At 35.9% G+C, this 21,761-nt stretch overlaps 1 protein-coding gene across 2 annotated transcripts in view; it reads left to right on the forward strand.

Moving 5' to 3' along the window:
• Positions 1-20,778, forward strand: part of CERT1 (ceramide transporter 1) — a 72,570-nt gene extending 51,792 nt beyond the window's left edge. Inside the window, exons 9-19 of one of the 2 annotated variants that reach the window (XM_085322103.1) lie at positions 3,001-3,093; positions 7,731-7,817; positions 8,232-8,324; positions 8,912-8,989; positions 14,730-14,825; positions 15,430-15,562; positions 15,664-15,734; positions 17,085-17,213; positions 17,927-18,056; positions 19,488-19,624; positions 20,544-20,778. In XM_085322103.1, the coding sequence (XP_085178229.1) occupies positions 3,001-3,093; positions 7,731-7,817; positions 8,232-8,324; positions 8,912-8,989; positions 14,730-14,825; positions 15,430-15,562; positions 15,664-15,734; positions 17,085-17,213; positions 17,927-18,056; positions 19,488-19,615 (1,038 nt within the window). In that variant the 3' untranslated portion in view covers positions 19,616-19,624; positions 20,544-20,778. The remainder of the gene's footprint in view (positions 1-3,000; positions 3,094-7,730; positions 7,818-8,231; positions 8,325-8,911; positions 8,990-14,729; positions 14,826-15,429; positions 15,563-15,663; positions 15,735-17,084; positions 17,214-17,926; positions 18,057-19,487; positions 19,625-20,543) is intronic. The other variant, XM_085322104.1, reaches the window with a different exon arrangement.
• The last annotated feature ends 983 nt before the right edge of the window (positions 20,779-21,761 follow it).

Raw genomic sequence — 21,761 nt, forward strand, 5'->3', positions numbered from 1 at the left:
TGTTTTYCTTTTGGACTCCCTTAATTGCTAGCCTTCTAGAAGAGGTGATTTTTGATAGGACTAATACAAAATTTGAAGGCAGCACTTCTCTCTATTCAGAGCTCTACTAGTATTTCACTTTAGTTGTGAGTCTTTAGTTTGTTTCTTATTGTTTAGTGGCTAAATATGTCTTTGTAAAATTCTCTTCTCTTTTACTGTGGGCCTGGGCAAAAGCTATTGCTCTGTCATCTCATAAATGTAGGTGGAGAAGTGTGTTGATCTTTGTACTCTTGGACTTTATACTGCTCTGAGAAGGAAGTAAATATTGTCAGATAATTATGTTTAAGAATACCTTCTCTGAGAGGTAATAGAGAGAAAAACTCTCTGAAATGGGGCAGCTGTTTTGCATTTATGTTCTAGCTAGGATAGGAGAATTTTTTTGAGCTCTTGTAACTTTGTGTTCAGTACATGTAAAAGACCAACTAGAGGACTAAAAGGGAGCAGTCAAATTTGTCCTTCGACTCCCAGCAGATTCCCTCGTCAGGGTTCGTTCTGTGCGGGCTTGTCAGTGACAGAAATTAATGACTATTTTGGAAGTAGTGTAGACTCCATTGTAATCGAGCCCTTTGCTTTTCCTTTCCTCTCCAGCTTTCTCACTCCAGTAGTTTTCTTATCTATGCAAAGCATAACTTATTTACCTAGCAAGAGTCCTACTACCTCATATGGGATCTGGGCTATCCCAAATAGGCCTCATCTTGTAGAGGGCCAAATTAATCTAAACTGACAGATTTATCTGTCTGCTAAACTTGAAATATAATTTCAGTTAACTCTCATAAAATGTCTCTAATATTAAAGAAGCTCAAGGTCAACAGAGCTTGTTGAATCCAGGGGTGACTACAGTTTGAAATTAGTTGGGTGCAGTGCTATGAAGAGTGGGTGTCTTTCGCTAGAAGCAATTGCCCTTTTTTTGCAAACAGATGAAAAAGAATGTTTTTAAAATTATATTCTAAAGGTTGGGAGTTTTATTTCTGAATATCTGAAAACAAACACATTGTAGAAGCATCTCAGTTTTGAAAGAGAATACTTAAATAGTGCACTTAAACAAAATATAAATTTCTAAAATTAGAATCATTCTCTGTTACTAAAACAGAGACAAGAATAAAATTAATACAAAAGTATGTAATTAATCCACAGGTAGCTACAGCTTTAGTTTGGAGCTTTTCTTCCTAGCTGTTAAGAAGGAATAAATCCAATCATGAGCTCGGGTTTTTTGTTGTCCCAGTGCAGTGAAATTTTCAATATGAGGCTCTTGAATGCATTTTAAAGTTGAGTTTCCTTAAATAGGGGTGATAAACTTGGAAACCATTTGATCTCCAGTATCTGGTCCATTGCTACATTCATAACAAAACCCTAAGCCACAGGACTGTAGTTTTTGTTTCCTTTGGTCTTATTAATTAATATTTATGAATTTATTTATGAACTTATTTTTTGAAAATTAACTTTTACCTAAAGATTAACATTTTTAGTAAGTAGTTTATTTTGTCCACTTTTGACATTTGTAATTAAAATGTCTCACTAGATGCTCCAAAGTTTTAATATATCAGTAATTTTTTTGCTGTGCAGTCAGTCTCATTTTCTACATTACTTGATGTTGTTGCCAACTGGAGCTGGCAGATTTGGAGTGAAGAGTTTTCTTTTGACACAYGTCTGAATTATCAGTAACTTGCAAATTGAAGTACAGAAAGTGTGATTTGTACTCAGAGTACTCTGGTGAAATTTCTGTGCTTTCTCTTAATGATTTATACTCTAGTCATGTTTTGTACATCTTCAGGGCTCTCTGGTTACTTTCAAAATAGGGAAACTTGTAAATTTTTCTGAAAATTTTTCTGTTAACAGGTATAGCCTGTTTGATAGTATTTCAGGAAGGGAAAGTGTGCATTCACAGATAATGACAGTCTGTGTCTTTTTTTATATATATCTCCAAGTGAAGCTTTTCTCATAAGATTTTTTTCCTGTGGAAAACTATACTGTTTTCCTTTCCAGTTTCTAAGCTTAAAGTACCTGTTTCAAAGTGAATGTGACTGCTGAATTCCCAGTGGTAAATCAAACCTGTTAGTGTGTTTTAGCAGAGTTTTCTACCAAATCTTGCAAGCTGAAACTCAGTTGCTGAATAATTGTGTTTGTAGCTGCAAGTAGTAATGTGCAGTGTCCAGCTGTCACCTGTGAGACTTAACACTTTCTTCCACCTGAAAGTGATTCTGAAAAGGAACAGAAACATCTCATGCACTAAAGCTGTGAAACAGAGGAATTAAAAATGTTTATACCTGTTCACAGGGAATATGTGCCAGTGTATAGAGTTCAAGGAGGGAATCTCAGATTCTTTCCAGTGTAACTTCTGATTTACTTGAAATGCACAGTGGCATAGGCTGTGGTGGCTCTGGCAGACACACACCTGTTAGGGGAGAAGGATGTTGGGCTCTTAGTCTTTGCATGGAGTTCATGAAATGATTCACGTGGATGCTATGCAGGCTAATTATAGATGCAAGCTTACATGCAGTGACTCATCTCACATTATTCAACAAGTTAGCTTTTTACCAGTCTTACTATTCTCTCTGTGCCCAAGCATCTGTGTCAGGGAGGTTTATGTAAACCATCAGTCACACACAAAATCTGACCCTTAACAAACCAGGAATAGCTATGTTTAAGCTAAACAGCAGTTTCTGCTTGCTGAATTAGTATTTTTCACGTGAGTTAAGCTGTTCCAAAGGTAAGTAGTTACTTCCCTTTGTTGTGTGTGTGTGTGTGTAAAAACAGATATTTTATATTGATATATATATATATATATATATACACACACATATATATAACACAAATACATAATTCCTATATGTAAATAAAAGTAGAAAAGCAGGAAATCTAGCAGCCTTGCAAACTTTACTTGGAAGAAAAAAAAATATTGACATATTTACTATTACCAGTGGATTCGTTCTACCTGCCTCAAATACTCATGTAATTTTACAGGAGATTGAGAAAAGGAGAAGAATAGAAGAAGCATACAAAAATGCTGTGACAGAACTGAAGAAGAAGTCTCATTTTGGAGGGCCAGACTATGAGGTACAGGTTATRCTTTTGAAGATTGAGAACCTTAAAACTTATAAAGTTTGGTTTGTTTCTCGAAGTGATGTGTATGTGTGTAAATTGTGGTGTTTGGMTTGTGCAAGTGATGTATGTGTTTATGCCACTTCTTTTTTTCCATCTTGGAAGTTGCATGAAGAATCTCAATCCTTAAATCTTTTGAGAATGAAGAGGTCTGTCTTCACCTCTGATTTAATTATTCTGCTCTTGTCTAGAACATTTTGCTTGCAGATATTTCTGGTATGTCTTTTATACACTTCATAGTGCTCATATACAAACAGTTTCATGCTTTCTGTATTGAATGGGCRGCTGGACAGATATGAAATACTAAAATCCTGACTGCAGAGGCAGCCCTAGAATGGGAAGTTTAAGCTAAACTGATTCTAGCTTGCCATTGCCACTTTAAGCAAGTTCATAAATTCAGTGTTTTTAGGTTCTGCTTCACTTAARTTGCATATTTCAGCAGTTAAGTATTTAGTCAAATTCTGAGTTGTTTAAACAACCTTCTGAAAAATAACATGAGCTAATGCACCTATAATGTAGCTTGGCTAATTTGTAAACATTTCTAAGACTATTGAACATGTTCTTACAAATCGTAGCCTGAGGAATAGGTAGACTAGATATTTGAGCTTAGGTTGGCTACTGTGAACGAGGCGTAACTATAAAAGATAGGTAGCAGTTCTGCTTTGTCCACCTGATTATGAGCTCCCTAAGTAGCCGAGTATGACACATGCTTTAAAGTTTGAGGTTGTTCCCTTTTCATCTCAACCCAAAATATGACCAGTATGTTACCAAGGAGGCAGTATTGGCAGAAGATGGCCTATTTCTTTCTAACAAATTCTTTACTCCATCAAACTATCTGAAGCTTCAGCTCCAAAATAGGAACCTTTATCCTTTATCTTTACTGATCTCTGCATGAAATACATGTAGTGATTTATTCATTTATTCACACTCCCTTGTTTATTTATTAAGGAGCTAAAATTCAGAGAATTAAAGCAGAAATTGCTTTTGCTTCAACATCTAACTACTGTCAAGTTTCTTGTGAAATTCTGAAATAAACACGTTTGTAAACATCTTAGTAATTACTAAGAGGAACTCTACAAGAGACTGGAAAKGTACTATAATTTACTTTCATAGATTAAACCTAATTCAAAATCACTTCTCTTCTGTACCTTTTTTGCTTTATAATACAGAATGTTGGTTTTGTTAAAGCTGGCAACATGAGAGTCGAGAAATATATCGCACTTCATTTTTCAAGTAATGATCTGCCTGGATGTTTAAATTCTCTGACTTGATTTGTTTTGAAAAGTAAAATAGAGAGCAGAGAATCTTGCTAACAGCTGTGTACATCTGATAGAGCTAACAACATCTGTCTTGTGAGACAGGGGTAATACAGTGCGCAGAAAACTGAGCTTTTAGTAGGTACCTGAGCTTTTAAAAATCCCTTCAAGGATACTGTAATTCTGCCYCTAAAATTTGCGTAACTACAGATTAGGTTTATAGTACGGGGTTGTCTTTATCTTCCCACTTACAAATATACTTTCTCTTTTGGAGAAGATTATTTAGAGGTGTTGATACCAGACAGAAGAAGCATCCTGAATATGCAAGATAAGCTAGGTGTTACCYGTGCACAACCTGAATCTTCAGCTGAAAATGCACATTCCTCGCTACACTGCTGTATCTGCATAGCTGCATAGGTTACAAAAGGAAATAGAATGTCCTGGGTAGCATGTCTGGCGGCAAAGATAAGGAAGTCTTTGCACCTATAGATAGGCCAGGAAATAGGCAACATGGTCYGCAGGCTAAGCAGAATAATGTTGTGTAACTACCGGAGGAATCTAGTGTGCAAGTGGCCAACTTGCAAGGTCGTTAGAAGGAAAGGGTGAGGAAGACTATGGATGACCACCAGGGGACCCCAGAAGACCCTCGAAACTTATGAGACGACCACCCAAGGAGCAGACTGTGCACAATCACTGATTAATGTATATTCAAATAARTTCCGGGAATTTAATGAATAATAATGAACCATGTTTTATATATGCTTACAAATAGGAAGTGCCAGCACGCACACCTGGAGGAAGTATCCCCTGATCCCCTGTGCGCCTGGCGCCACAAGTAAAGCATGCCTGCTTTCCAGAACTCCAACACGAGTCTTAGAGTTTAATTGCCGACTTACAGTCACAGTGTCCTTACTGGACAAGGAGATCATTGCTACTTCTGTTCTTTCACTGTTCCTGTTACTGTCACCTGAAAGCCAGCTTCACTTTAGAGAATAGCTTGTGACAACAAATAGCTCTTGATTTTGAAACTGAACAGCAGATAAGCATGCACTGTTTATTTTGTTTTCATTTTCTGTAGCCTCAGGTTCTAATGTAGTTTTTTAGTCTTCATACCCATTAAATACTTGCTTTTTTTTGTGGAGTCTCTTTTGCTGGAGATCTCTAAAACCTTGCTGCTTGGTGCGATCCTGTCTAACATGCTCTAGGTGACCCTGCTTGAGCAGGGGGGTTGGACTAGATCTCCAGAGGTCCCTTCCAACCTCAACTGTTCTGTGATTCTGTGTTTTTTTTTTTTAATGCTTCTGAATAGTACTTTCCCAAATATTGACAGTGCTGATATGCTGCTTTCAGTTGACTGAATCATTCTCTCAATCGGAGRGGGAAGTTACTCTGTAAAGCTACCAAACAATTTTGATGTCCTTTTATCTCAAATCTTAGTTTTTGTTTCAGAAACTCACCTGTTCTTACTGTTCATAGGATACCAAATAATATTGCTGAGATGGCATTCACATGTGAATTRCATTTAATTTCCAGTTTCAAATCATTTCTGTAACAATCTGTACTGGAAATAGTTGTCTTTTTAAATGAATGGTTACAAAAACAGGAAACATCTATACCATCTCTGAATGTTAATGTGTTGAAAGTTTTAAGTTAATCCATGTTCTAGGGATATCCTGGTACGTTTTCAGATTTTTAAGTACTCTGTGGAACACTTTCACCTATATATGTTCTTGTTCTTACATATTTCTTTTTTATTCTGCTGTGAGCCCCAAAACAGTATATTAGTGTCTGTAGGGAAAGAAAGAATTGGAGGCATGAGAGATTTTAGCCTATCGAAAGTAGAGCTATGCTCCAGTGGTAGCAGAATAGTCTGTTTAAAGACTGCCTGAGGTCTGCCCTCTGAGAAGGGAGTTCTGTAGTGTCTGAAATGAGGGAGTGGGGAAGTTTTTATTTCTAGATGGAAAACTTGAAGCTTGCTGTCTCTGCAGATAGTTGCCTGCATTGTATGGTGTGTTTTCTGTTTCTCTTCCCCATTGTTTCAATGTCTGTTTTCCCTTATGCCTCTCTTCCTCCCTCAATTCCTTACATTGATCCCCAGGTTTCCTTTATATTTTTCATCCTACCATTAGTATTTCCTGTCTACCTTCATATTTCTCTTCCTCTTCTAGAGCTCCATGACTGTGGAAGAAATACTACATTCCCTTTCTTGCATCTCTTTTCCTCATCCTGGTCCATTTTCACCTTTTAGTCTCCAAATTTGGTACCTAATGCACAGCATCTGCCTCAGTTGTGTAGCTAAAATTAAAAAAAAAACTTCTAAAGGGTCTAAATGGTTTCTAAAAATCTTTGAGTAGTGTTATATGTGGTTTCTTTCTTAAAAAAAGAAAAACAAGCAAACAAACAAACAAAAAACTTCTGTAAGCAGCTGCCTACTTAATTTTGTTCTTTGCCAGACTGACTACTGCAAAGCTAAACAAGTAAGGGAGTGGAAACTGTGCTTGAATTATGTACTGTAACTCAAACTTTAGTGGAAAATGATTTTCAGTCAAACATTGTGAGACTAAAGAATAGCAGGCAGAGTATTTAAAAACCCCGAAAACTTTAGTCAGAGGAATTGAAAGTTAAACCTTGGAGAGCTAGTGTCAATACTAACTACAAAGAAACTTCTACTTCTCCCAGTTGTAAGGCACTTTTAATTTGAAAATTCCTTTTAAATTCTGTGAGACCATAGTCTGTCTTACAATATAGCCAAAGCTGTAAACTTGTTTAAGTCGGCATTTTATGGCATATTAGTTTTGAGTTTTAGTAGTGGTTGATGCAACTCTGCCTGCTGTTTTAGTGTTAAATACTCTTTCCAAGAATTCTCAATAAAGACATCCTCAGGATTTTGTTCTGTCATGTCATGCACATGCCTGAAATCTGCCTAAGGCACTGTAATATTATCAAGGAAGTCTAATTACACAATTAAAATGTTTACAGTGTGACATAAATGTAAGCATGTTAACACAAGAGATGATGTGTAATTAAAACATAAATCYGAGGGCAAAGTATATTGACTTTGTTCTTCAGTCCTCAGTTTCTGGAAATTTTTTGCTGCTCGTTAATATAACGATCCCTAAGTTACACTTAGAGATTAGGAATATCTTTTTTTTAGAAAAACATGTAGGGTTTTCAGATGAACTGTAATCTAAGAATGTTGCTGAAAAGWCTTGAGGTCAGTGGAGAAATGTCTCCTTCAATTGGTTATATACTCAATAGCTGGACTWCTTTTGTTGTTGTTAAATGCAACTCTCATGTCTTCTGAATTTTGAACTGATTATGTTTCTTATGGTSTAGGAGGGTCCTAATAGTCTGATTAATGAAGAAGAATTTTTTGATGCTGTTGAAGCTGCTCTCGATAGACAAGATAAAATGGAAGAACAGGTACTGATACTTGCAAAATGTGTTAATGGCAGGTATTTCATGCATGCTTTCTAATAAGTTCTCTTGGGGTACAACTCCTAAAACTCCAGATGCTTTATATTGGCATTTGGAAGCATATTTCAGTTCTTAATATTTGTACAGTTAAAYATTTTTGCTAAATATTAATTTTGAGGAAATGGATTCACAGCTTTTGTAGAAAAGGGCAGTATAAATATTAACTTGTTTGAATGTCTCTGGTTTCTGATTACTAAATATGTAAGTATATATGAATCCTTTATAAAAGTCATCTTTAAAAATTATGCAAATATGTAAATAAGAATGTAAATAAGAATGTAGAATACTGCAGATATTTATCAAGATCTAGTTATTGCCCTGAATAGCTAACTAATAATAACTAAATCCATCTCATTGCAGTCTCAAAGTGAAAAGGTCAGATTGCATTGGCCAGTATCCTTACCCTCTGGAGATGCATATTCTGCTGTGGGGACTCATAGATTTGTCCAGAAGGTAAGATGTTTCCCATCATCTCAGGCTAATGGGTTGACTTACGATATTTCTATTTTTTAATATTTTGTGTGGGTAGGTGAGATTGAATTTGTAGATGTTTCTAGTAACTTCTAATGGATTACTCATTTTTAATTGAAGTAACCAGAACTGGAGAAAGACTGTTTTYTCTCTTGGCTCAAAAAATACTGATCTGAGTAGTTATTTATCCTGACTTGTATCAAGGGTGTCAGTTTGAGATATTAAATAAGAGAAAAACCACCATGCTAACTTGATAGTGTATATAAGATACCTTCAACAAAATTTATTGAGCTGAGTAAACTAGAAAAAATCCAGTTACTTACATCAGAACCAGCTGACATTTTTTAGTGTTACTTCTAGTGTTACTGGAAACACTGCGCTCCTCTCAAGGCTACAYTGGGAGTATAATACATAATAGGTGCATGAAATCAGCATTTGCTGCTGTGCTTGCTGCTTATGGTGCTTTTGTTTTCCTTTTCTTCATTATCTTGTGCTTGGAAGTTGGTACTGAATGCTCTGTTGTGCCTTTGTTCTGATTACTTGGTTTTTTCTTTGTCTGTCTCTGGTAGCCCTATAGTCGCTCTTCCTCCATGTCTTCCATTGATCTAGTCAGTGCCTCTGATGATGTTCACAGATTCAGCGCCCAGGTACTGTATGAATGCGTAGAGTGGGGGTTGCACATCTTGCTGTATTTCATCCTCTTCTCTGGAACCTGGGTATTTGTTACATAAATCACTGCTTGCTTTAAACTAGTACATTGAGACAAACAAAGGAGTTCTCTATTCCTATACTAAATGGATGTCTCTTTTACATTCTGCTTGCGTGCATATCACTCCTGCAGAGGCCCAAATCTTGTGAGACTGTTGAATTGATTTCAGTAGCTTTAACAAAAATACGCACAACTTAATCTGCATTTCTGATTATTATAAAAGTAGAATAACACCTGTTTTATGTGGGCTAGAGATAGACTTGACTTATTTGAATTTAGATTTTTTTTCTTGCTTTTAAATTAGTCAAAGGTTTAACTTTATCTTCTATGCTTTTTTGTGTTGCTTGTAATGACATTAAGATGCTGAATGCTAAGATTCAGTAGTATTGTTTTTACATCTACAACTAGTCTTAGTACTAGAARGTCATTATAATGCATCTTTACCAAGATTGCAGATATGAGCTTACTGAAGAGTTTGAATATATTCATTGATCCTTCAGAAAGTTAGTCTGACATACTAAATTTGGGCATGCAGTCACTGTGCCATTCTGTTAATGCACAAAATTCCTCTGTGCTTGCTCTGAAGACTGCAGTTACAAAGTTGGACTAGACAGGTGGATTCATTTGTCTACTCCTTAGTCTCAATGTTGTTCAGACATGGCATTGCTGCTGTAAGGTTCCTTCTGCTATGGCCTGTATGTTCTTAAGCAGCGAACTGGACTTTGCTCTGAAATTTATAATTTGGTTCTGTTGGAAGCTGCTTACTAACACTAAACCACCTGCTTTTTCAAATAAAAGGAATGGACTGCCTCTGAATAGCGGAGTCTGGATTCATGCCACCTGTTGGTTTTATTCTCAATTTTGAGCAGAAGCCTAACATTTAATGACTTGCTCTTTGGACTGAAATCCCAACATTTGCCTTGGCCTATTGCAACTAGTTACATYTCTAGAATTTTGACTTGCAGCAAGGCAAAAAATATGCAGGTCACATTACAAAACATTGACACACTGACTGGACTGCTAGTAGTCAAGTTAGTATTTTAGGGTTTTTTGGAGGGGGATGGGAGGACAGGTGTGCCAAGTAATAGCACCTTTGATTCTGAAGATGGGAACTGGATGCTTATTGAGCTGTGAGTACGTGGCTAATTCAATTGAAGGGCAACTCTGCTAAAATGTAYGGGCCTTCTCATTTTTGCCTTTTATGCTTGTGGTGGCATTTGTGCATACGCATGGTAAACTTGAATATTGGAGCACTAGTGTTACTGTAAAACCAGCTATCAAAAATAAATAAAGTTGAMCAGATCCTCATTGCAAGAATGCAAATTCACGTTAAAGATAAGGAACAGAGTTAAATGGACTGGAATGTGGAGTCAAACTGTTGCTCTTTAGCTCTGCATGGGTTATACTAAATTGAAGTGACTACCCAGTGCCTTAGGATGCAGTTTCAAGTTAATAGACTTACTGCAGAAAAGGTGATCTTGTTAATTTACAGAAAACTACTCTGTTCACCTTCTTCCCCTACACCCTAGGATAGATTTCTCTTGGATCAACAAATTGGTCCACTTACTCTAGAGCCTCAGTGCTGGTGAGCAGACAGTGAAAGACAGCAGGGTCTTGTAGGGGGAAAAACAGGATATCTTCTCTTGGTGACAACCTGCTGTAGACTTGATAATATGAAATCAATATCCATCTCAGGCTCAGGATTTGACTTTTTCATAAAGTAAATGAGTATCTGATGTCCTGATTCTGAATAAATGGGACTTGTTTCTAGATTTAATTCATAGCAATGGAATTTTGATATCAGTAAAAGATCAAGTAGAAACTTGTAGCTTTGTTTTTAAAATTGATAAGCACAAACGTTCTTGATTGCTGAGGCACCACTGTAGGCAAGATCCTCCTGCTAAAGGTATCTTCCTAAGAGTGTGCATTTTTACCATAGTTTGGAACATCTTCAGTCATCCTGAGATGGAAGAGATTTCTGTGATCAAGATACCAATATGATGACMAAAGCTACAATGAGCTCTAGTATCTCCCTCAGAAGATTCAGTATCTGTTTATACCTTGAATAAATGTTAGAGATCTGTCATTAGCACTGAAGCTTAAGTTGTTTGTTCCAGAACAAAGAGCAGTAAAGTTCCTGTAGAAACTATTGTCATGTGGCTCCTGGCAGCTCTATGTGTGCCTGAATAGTTCAAATAAAAGTTGAATAGATATTCTGTGATTTCGCTGGAATATTATTCCTGTAGGAGTAAAAATGTGGTTCAAGTGGTGAAAACATGTTGAATTAGGTCAATATCTTCCATCTGTTGTGTGAGAAGGTACTGAAGTGTTACCACATATTGCCAACTTGGACGCTGTGAAGAGAGATGATTGTGGAAGTTTTGGGGCATAGAGGGRGTAGTGCAGTGATTGGAGCACTTCTCTCTGTAAGAGTGACCTTGGCATTGTCAGTCTAGAAATGTTTCTAGTCCCAGAGGATTATTCAGAACTCCCTAAAAATTAATTATGGTGCTGGTTTAAAAATGGACCGGATAYGTGAATGATTCATGGCTTAGTTTAGCTTCTTCACTTGCTGTTGAAGAACATGAGTATTACCGAGGTGCTTAATTTTGCTGTGGGGCATTATGAGTTCCAAGACACTATTCATTTGGCTTCGTTGTTTATTAGATTAATTTCAGCTGTTTTAGGAGTACTATTTAAAGTACTTCTAAAATGTAGCTCCCTTCTGTTATGTCACTTGTTTCATTCCTGAAAGGCTTGATAGCCTTTTGTAATCTTTCTGTAAAACCTTTGCAGCCTGTTTTGAACCCTTTAACATCTCTCTCCTACCCCTGGGGAATCCTCAATAGAAAGGAAATACTCTTTTATAATGCTGGCCACTGCCTGATATTACACTGGGGCTTTTCACCCTCTTCAGTTGAAGGATCATCTAATCTTTTCAGTGGGGCAAAGGATAATTCAGGTATTGCACTCTATTATTTTGGGRTATTTGGAAAAGAAGGTAATTATGTGACAGGTTAAAAAATATCCTTTTCTTGCAAATCAGTTATTTTGTTTATGTATGTCGATGGGAGCTATTTCCTCAGTGTGCCTTCRGAAAGGTATTGATTTGTTTTGCCAGTTAAGTGAGAGGTTTGGCTTTAAACTCTACAGATGTTTTGCAGATGACTTTCATTTCTTAATGGACTATCAATTCTCTAAACAGCTTGAGCTGTTTTGAGGGTCTTTTAAGTGAAGGTCTGCCCACTCAAGGTTGCAGACTTAGTGTGMGTGACAGAGGATACAAATACATTTGCAGACTGTTCCTGCAGCTTGCCAGGAACCCAGAGGGAATCGTGTGTCCTACCTAGCAGCAAAGCAGCTGTGAATCTTGAYTCTGTGCCCAGTGTGGCAGCTGGAATAGATGCAGGCTGACAGAGAGTGACCTGTGGGTAAATTGCATGCTGGTTGGTCAGGCAGCATGCACAAGCCAGTTGTGGGCACTGCAGTTCCTTGGTCAAGTAGAAGTAATTGCTTTTGTTAGTGGAATGAAGTGTTCACTCCGCTCTGAAAGTTGCCGGGGTGATCCCTCTCTCCTGCTAACTTAAGGAGTAGCTCTGTGAAAGGTGATCCGAGTCATGTGTCTTATTAGCAGGAGTGAAACTTTACCATCTAAAGTAAGACCGGGGCGGGGGGGGAAATCAATATATGCTTAAAAACCTTCTGAGGTTTCAGAGGAATTTGGGAGCCAGCTGCTGAGAAATTCCAAAGGCTTTAAGCTGTTTGGCACGTGCTGCTGTGGGTGGGTGCCTGTGGCTTGTCTTTCCTTGCCCTTCCTCTCCTTCCACTGCATTTAGCATACATAAAGCAGAAGCAGCAAAATACAGAACATATAAAGTAAACAGTATCCATAGAAGGTTAAGACCTGGTGGAGGAGAGAGAGAGGGACCTGAAGATATTGCAGGGGAAGTTTGGGAGCATGGTGAGGAACCTCTTCTGAAAGAAGTGCAGCCTAGTGCTAATAAACTGAAGTTTTAAATAGTCTACCTTTTTACCTCACTTGGACTGTGCTATCATAGAGTGTCCCAAGAAAGAAAATAGACATTTTGTAGGAAGCCATTTAGTAACTGACAGGAAAAGATGGCCTTCATAGAAGCAAAAACGCAAGTCTTGTGCCAGTTTTCCTAGTTTGTAGCATTACCTGCAACAGAAAGGGGGAAAAAATTTTGTACTCTTAACTTGTGTTTCTGTAGCAAAATCTGCAGCTAAAGTAAGATAAAGCAAAAATTCCATCCATTGTATTTTACTTTGTTATACATGGAGGATGTTGATCTGGATCAGTTACCTTTTTTCCTTCTAGTCTTTTGTTTCCCAAAAGGAATATAGTATGAACAATTTACATTTACATTAAACATTAAACATAAATAAGACCTTTCAATTCCATATTGTATTAGAAAAGGTCATCAAATATTCCTTAGTTTCGCTCTCTACTTGTATTACTTGCTCAGTTGAAGGTATTATCTTTTATGAAGCTCTGTGTGTGTATATGTATAAAATGTTTTCTGAAGTTGTACAAAAAACACTTACAGATTCAGGGTACTAATGTTGTGGTTGTGCGCTCCTTAGATTAATCAGTGTATTCATCAATCACCTAAGCTTTTTCTTTAATTAAAAAAAAATGTCTAGTTAATCAGGAAAATAGTGACAATCAGATTTACTTGTTGTAACAAGTTTTCTAGTAGTCACTTACCTTTAAGTTTTGGAGATGGAAGAAGTTATCTAATTGTTTTCAATGTTTGTGAATGCTAAATGCAAGTGGATACCTTATTTCCCTCCTTTTTTTTTTTTTTTTAAGAGTGCTAAACCTAAATTTGGCTATTGACAGTATTTGTAAAATAGTGACGGATATAGTGGAGAGTGGGAAACAAAAGAAACATAAGGTTATAGAATAAGATTTTAGATTTTAAAAAGTCTGTCTTGTCCTACTACCTCTTGTATGTCAATCATATGGAGTAAAAAATTAGCTATTCATATAGCTTGATTAAAATATATCAATTACCAGACCTTTTAAGAAAAGCACACAGCTGTCCTATTTAAGCCTAACTCCTTAAATATTTAAAAATAATGGAGTTTCTGCATCATCTTAATTTTTTTAGAATGTAAGCATTTCTGTTCTTAAATTCTTTCCATTTTACTGTGTAAAGATACTGCTGAAAGAATAKGGTGTACTTTGCTCATGACTGAGGTTCCAACAAGTTTTTGATATTATTCACATTATTAGGTGGTCTGTCCTTTTTTCCTCAACTTTTTTTTAAGCTTTCTAAGTGCTCTTTGCTAAATCATGGCTTTCAAATCTTGCAGTGCATCGTAATTCTATTTAGAGATGTGATTTTTTTTTWAATATGTTAAAATAAAGTGGTCAGTAGGTAGCAATAGTGAATTTTGACAAGTTAGAGCCATAAAGGGAGAACAGGAAGAATCTATAAAGAAAAGTTAGAGGTTGAATCAAATTTTTTGCTTTTTGTTTCTGAATACCAGAAGTATCTGCTTGCCCTCTCTTTCAATGGAGAGTTCTGTTGAAGGTCAGCTCCTGCACAAGATCTGAAGCCTTAACTTGTTGTGGTTTCCAGTACTATACAGTTTCCAGTCTAAGAAAATGTAAGGAATATTTTTAAAATTTGTGCTTTTTTCTTTTAAAGGTAGAAGAGGTGGTACAAAACCATATGACTTATTCTTTACAAGATGTAGGAGGAGATGCAAATTGGCAACTAGTGGTCGAAGAAGGAGAAATGAAGGTAAATAGTTTAACCTTTTGTTTCTTTACTTAGCTGATATAAGATGGTATGCTATTAAGAAGAAGAAATTTTTTTCTCCTCGTTTTGAATGCTATCACACAGCAAGTTGTTAATAATTGTCTCTGAGAATAGCATTGTTCAAGTTAGGGCTGGAGTCCACAAGACCTATAGCCACGAATCAATTCAGTCATGCAGAATCCTATTTAACTTTTATGAGAGCTTTTACATCATTGCAGATTCCTTCCTTATTTTCTCCTACTTAAAATTTGTTATCAGTGGCATAAATTTGTATGAAATATTATATGATAGTAAGTTACTGTTTCATTTACTCTACTATAAGTATTTGTAATGATCCTTGTGCCTAGTGTAAGTAAGGTAGCCAAATTGGTTTTGGAGAAGAGATTCAAAATACTGGCTCACTCACTTCATTGTGAAGTGCTATGTGAGAATATCCACATTGGGAATTACCAGGGAGCACTGACATGACAAATTTGTTAGTCTTCTAAGTAAGTGCTTTTGTTTTTTAAGCTGATTAAATTTTAAACAATTAAAATACAATCATTTTAACGTTTTCTATTCCTCATTTCTTTGTATTTGTTCACAGGTATACAGAAGAGAGGTGGAAGAGAATGGAATAGTTTTAGATCCTTTGAAGGCAACACATGCAGTTAAAGGTGTAACGGGGCATGAAGTTTGCCACTATTTCTGGAATGTCGATGTTCGTAATGACTGGGAAAGTAAGGATTGATTCTTATGTTTTGTTTATCAGTAAGCATATTGTTTAGAATCGTGGCCTACTTTCTGTGTATGTGTTTACTAATGTTTTTTTTTCTTTTAGCAACAGTTGAAAATTTCCACGTTGTGGAAACTTTAGCTGACAACGCGATCATCATTTACCAGACACATAAGGTAATAATGCTTCAGCTGTATACACCGCCTTACTGAGACAACTTCAGGCATTTGTTTTAATGTATTATGAAACACTTCAATGACTTAACAGCTTAAAATACTGCTTGAAACAACAGTTCAGAACTAGCTCTGTATTAAACTGAACTGTGTTAATTTTTGGAAGTTGGTTTGATGGTGCAATTGGCTGTGGGTCTATGTGATAGAACTAGTAATAACAGATGAGAACTCTTTAATCTCTAAGTATATATCACTGCCAGCAAAACAGGGTCATCTAAAGCAAATTAAAGCAGTAAATTAACAGTGATTACAAGCAAGACAAACTAACACCATTGTATCGCRTGGTGTTTTTTTGATGCAATAATACTTGCTGTTGACATACACACTTGCATTGTGAGTGGTATATATGCTGATGTAACAGTATAATACATTTTTTTAACTTGCATTATTTTTTTTCCACCAACCAGTTCTAGTGAATCTTTATCAAAATGCTCGTTCCAAGTATAACCCAAGAATTATAACAGTTGGATTCAATAAAAAATTGGCAAGGAAGTATACAGATTGATCCTTAGTCTTACGTGGTTCTGAGTATTAGTTTACTTGGATATTAAGACAAATTGTTTTCTTGGACCATTTCACCAGTAGTGCAGGTACCTGGTAACTGCCATAACAGAAGACTGATTTTTAATAAAGCAGTTGTGTGTACTCTATGGTGTGGTAAAATTTAGATAGAGTTGATTCTCTTTCCTCTGCCCACCCAGAGAATCAGGAAAGTGGCTTCTGTAGCTTACTTTATTGTATCAGAACATTTACTTCTGAAACATTGTCTTAACAGTATCAGTTTACCGTATCTCACTGAAGTGATAGCTCTATAAAAATATTCTGTTAAATGTTTCTCTTTCTCTCCATATGTATGTGTATGGAGACATTCTAACTGTAGATTCATCTTCTTACTGCTAAGCCACAAGCTGAACTAGCAGGTGCAAGTATCAGCTAAAATGTAAACCTGATGTTCAGAAAGCTGCAGGGGAGCTGCCGCTTTGTTTACTGAAAAACAGCTGTTGCATCTAGGTTCCTTGCCTTTCAAAGATCTTCATCTTTTGCCTTAAACTTTTTAAATTAAGTTTGTCTTAAAATAAATATAGCTATGTAACACTGTATGTRTCTGCACAATAACTGTATTCTGTTTTAGTTCTGGAAAGTGCATGCAACTTAAACCTTTTTCCTTAAAAATAACATGACTAACTATACATAACTTATTTATAATGCTTCTGTTTTCCGTTATCAAATGACAGTAGTCAGATACTTAATTTGCAAAATTGGAAGAGCTTATAACCGAATGCTTTTCTACAGAGGGTGTGGCCTGCTTCTCAAAGGGATGTGCTATATTTGTCTGCCATCAGAAAGATACCAGCATTCAGTGAAAATGACCCTGAAACGTGGATTGTGTGCAACTTCTCTGTGGAACATGACAGTGCTCCTGTAAGTAGTATTTTCATTCTGCAAGTCCTGCTTCTAAAATACCATTTTCTGTTATGTGATGATGATATTGCAATGCTAGTRTAAAGAAGAAACTTCTAAGGAAAAGCCATACAATTTGTTTAAATCTGTTGATACAATGACCTGATGAGCCAAAAGCTGTTTTGCCTTTTCTCAGCAGTGAGTTGATTTGAGGTATTGCACAAGCACAGAAGCAAAATTTCTGGAGAAGTGATAACACTTAAAAGAATTGAGATTATACTGATTCGATTCCACACAAGAACTCTTCAATATTGTCAGATAATGTTATGGGGATAAGTTTGTATAACTGTAGATATGAGATCTGTTAAGCCTTCAGCCTACTGAGTTCTGCCTTGGTTCTCCCTATTTATAATGGAAAAGTTACCAACTTATATTTGTAGATGCTAGTATATTTTTTTAAAAATGCTTCCTTCCTCAATTGTCATAATAAACAAAGTAACTCATTACTAATGTATTAAGCAAACAGGGATCTGAGAATTAGGCATTTTGTTTTAACCCTTTCCTATTCACCAGGCACCTTTCTCTTCATTCACRTTTGTTACATCCATGTAGTGCTAGAATGCAAGTTCTCTTGACTTTCAAAGTATCTTAGAATTACCATAAATTAAAATATTGATCAAGGATGCTGAAATAAACTTGGTTTGGGGATAACTAAATATTTCATTCTTTGGCAGCTGAACAATCGATGTGTCCGTGCAAAAATAAATGTTGCTATGATTTGTCAGACGTTAGTAAGCCCACCAGAGGGGAACAAGGAAATAAGCAGGGACAATATCCTATGCAAGATTACATATGTAGCTAATGGTAAGTATAATTTTTGCAATATGGCATTCGCTGTGTATGCTAATTCTGGGGACCTGAGTGCTGGCAAAAAAAAGATTGAAGTTTAAAAGAAAAATTATTTTAGGATTGTGTCTGTATTCTTTATGTTCAGAAAGACTTGAAATTATGTGGTACAACAATCAATGGAATCATTCATTGTTTGGYACTGTGGGAGGAATAAATGGAAATACTGTGTAGCCTGGTCCTAAAAACCTCCTTGGGAGAGGGGAGGAGGAAATGTCTGCAACTGGGTTGATTTGGCATAGCTTTTAGTTTCAGTAATAGTATACTTTTTGTTCATTTGTTGTTGTAAAATTCTTTTCCTGATTCAGCCTTTTAAACTGAAGAGCTGATGGTAGTAAAGATATAATTCTTGCCTTCAGTGTTAAGAAGGTACAAATGTATGATGTTTGCAAGCTCTACAATCCAGTCCTTACATTTTTTGATTTTTTTTTTTTTAAATAATGGTAGAATCCTTACAACTGCAAAATTATCAAAGACAAACTGTATTGTTACTGTATCCAGTTTTTAGAAATGTACTAATAATATTGGATTATTGGGATACAATAAATTCTAAAATTTCTAAGGGTAGCTTATCTACTTAATTTTTTTAACCACTTATTACATGGCCTACCAAAGAATAGAAGCCTGAACAATCATTCTCATGGCTCCAGTAACCATTTCTCTTGTATAATAGTAATACAATTTGTTATAAATCCTGCAAAAATAATACTATATGATGTTAAACTCTGGAGTAAGCTGTTTTGGTTTCTATTTAGATGTTTCCAAACTGTTAGAAAAAGTTTTCATTGGCAAATCAAATTTTCATCTACGATTATATGAGAAGTAGTAACTTTCAGAAAAATATTTGACCTCTGAATTCAAACATATTTTAGAATCTGTTCAAATTTTGTTTAAAATGCTYTACAAATCTATAAAATAATAGCATGAAGCAATTTTGCAGACGATTGCAATAATTATTGAGAAGTTGACAAACAGTAAGTTGATTTTCATTTTTCTTTAAAATAATAAATAAATCTTTTTTTCCTGTTGTTTCTTAAAAGTACTTAGGGAATATAATCTTCCATTTGGATATTTTCCAAAGACTCTCAACACAAAATTTTTTTCTATATAGACTGGCACCATAAAAATGAACAAAACTTTTATAGTCTTTCACAGGGCTTGCTGTGTCCCACTGTCTTTCCTACTATTCTTACAGTCCTGCAGCCTGAATGCTGCCCTTCTATTCAGGTGATGACCTTTGTGTGGAAGCACTTAGCCTCTCTGGTATAATTCCCAGGCTTGTCTGGAGTTGGAATCTGACATAGTATATTCATGACATAYACCTGCTGATTTGAGCATATACATGGTTTGTGGAATTCAATTTAAATTGAGCTTAATGTCTACTTCCAGTGAACCCAGGTGGATGGGCACCAGCATCAGTGTTACGGGCAGTGGCAAAACGAGAATATCCCAAGTTCTTGAAGCGTTTTACATCGTATGTGCAAGAGAAAACAGCAGGAAAGCCTATTTTATTCTAGTATTAGCAGGTATGCTTTTTTTCTTTCCTTGCTTCACTGCTCTAAATAATTAAGTCCAAATAGAGGAATCCAGTCTAGAAATGTCTTATCCACCATAGCATGAATTTAATGCATATTTTCAATTCTGTAGGCAATCATTGATGAAATATTATGAAGGCCAAATCATTCTTTTGTATTAGCAGATTGATTTTTGATTCAGGATTTTGATTAATAGTGGAGCCTTTCTGACAGAAAAGAAGAGACGTTCAATCACTAGAGCATTTAAAATACTGTCTCACATTTTCAGTCTTTCTGGTGGGCCTGATAAAGAAAAGGAAGTCTGTGGATATATTTTAATGGTTTGTGTCATTGGACTAATCTAAAATGACTTTAATATTAAAAAATTAAATCATGATGTGTCAGGAGATTAGAAAAGCATTTCCCCATCTCCTGGTGGACTGTCTGAATTTGTCAGACGTAAGCTTTTGTGCTAAACAAGTCTTTGATGCTTGTTTTTTTGTGATAGTGTGTAGACTCTTACAATATATTTATTATGTACCACTGTAGTGTCAAGTCATAGAATTTCAGCTGCACAGTAGTATTTGGTAGCTCTATTATTAGAGCATGATCTGAAAATGTGTTTTTTATCACTTTTTTGTGCATGACTTAAAGCTACCTCTGTTTTTAGGTTCCATTTAGTATGTCAAACTCCAAGAGTCTTAGTCATTTGTTCTTTCTGGAACAGATATCCCGTAAGATCTGATTCACATTTTTAATTGTATTTTGTTAAAGAACTGGTGTAGGTGAACCATTAAAAACTGAGCTGTCACGCATCAATTCAAATACAATAGTAGTATTGTTTCTAAATCATTTAAGGGTTTTCATAATTTCTTACCAATTTTTGTTTTCTTATTTGTGTTCAGAATTTATTTTCTTTGCCTTTCTACAGTGACTGGAGCAAGACTGGGTGAGCATTCCGCGTTGGAGAAGTAACCATGTATAGAGCACTCCATGCTGGAACGAAGGATCTACAGTCTTTCTATAGCCCAAGTTCTAGGCTTTGTATACCGAAGTGAAGAGATGTTGCAACACCGTGAGGCTGAATATTTAACACTAGCTCTCTCCTGCTAACTTTTCTTGCTGAATCAGTGTGTAATTATAAATACATGTGTTGATAACATGTATATGGCTCTATTTTTATTTGCTTGTTTCAAAGGAGGAAGAACGTACAACTTTGAATCACCAACTTGGGTTACTGCTTTAATTTTAAACAACTTGCAGAATTTTACTGTAAACCCTTCCTAGGATACTTGAGCAGTTTTTGTGCGTGTCTAAAAAGCACAAAAGACAAATGCACATATAGCATACTGTATGTGCTTTATATGCACAAAAACCTGTGGTATTTGGCAGGGAGGAGTTCGGTAAAGCCTAGATGACTTACTGGCAGGTTTTGTTTTGCTTTGTATAATCATAGTTCATTGCTGCTGGTTTCTATAATGAATCATCTTGTTATGTAAAATGTCAGTTAATAACTGAGGGCTGTCAATATCCTTATGACTTTGCCTTTTCTATTGTCTTACTCTTATGAAGATCTTTGGGTCTGAAGGAGTAAGAGTCTGAAAAGCTTTATTTTTTCCAGATATCTTTATATTTCTATTGTATTTTTTAGTTATGTAATATGTGCTACAGAATTTGTTATTAAACATGATCCAGAAATTTCTAGGTAGATTCTGTATAAGAGGGCATGAAAGCTAGAAGCTGAAAGCTAGAAGTCATCTGTCCATGCTACATGTGGACTGCTTTCTTGCATGAAATCCAGGGCTTTCCTGAAGCTGTGAGAAGGTACACTATAATATTTATTGAAGCAATTTGGACTACGTAAGACAACATTCCCAGTCTGGAAATGAGGATGAGTACATTATTTTCTGATCCTGCATGTTTTTCTCCCCCTCATCTTAAAGCCATGCTATGAGGTTCGTGTAGAAAATGTGAGTCACTTTAATACTTACCTCTTGATCAAAAATCCAGTAGAGCTATGAGGATACATAGTTCTTATGGAAAGTTCCCCTTCGTTGCTGTGAGAATTTAAAAGTCAGATATTTTACCTGCCTTTGATTCTGGAGATGCTCATTAGGAGAGAACTGTGGCAGACCAGTACTCCCTTTTG

Source organism: Rhea americana, unplaced genomic scaffold (assembly GCF_003343005.1).
Source record: "Rhea americana isolate MKP2758 unplaced genomic scaffold, rheAme1 scaffold_74, whole genome shotgun sequence".
NCBI classification, from domain to species: domain Eukaryota; kingdom Metazoa; phylum Chordata; class Aves; order Rheiformes; family Rheidae; genus Rhea; species Rhea americana.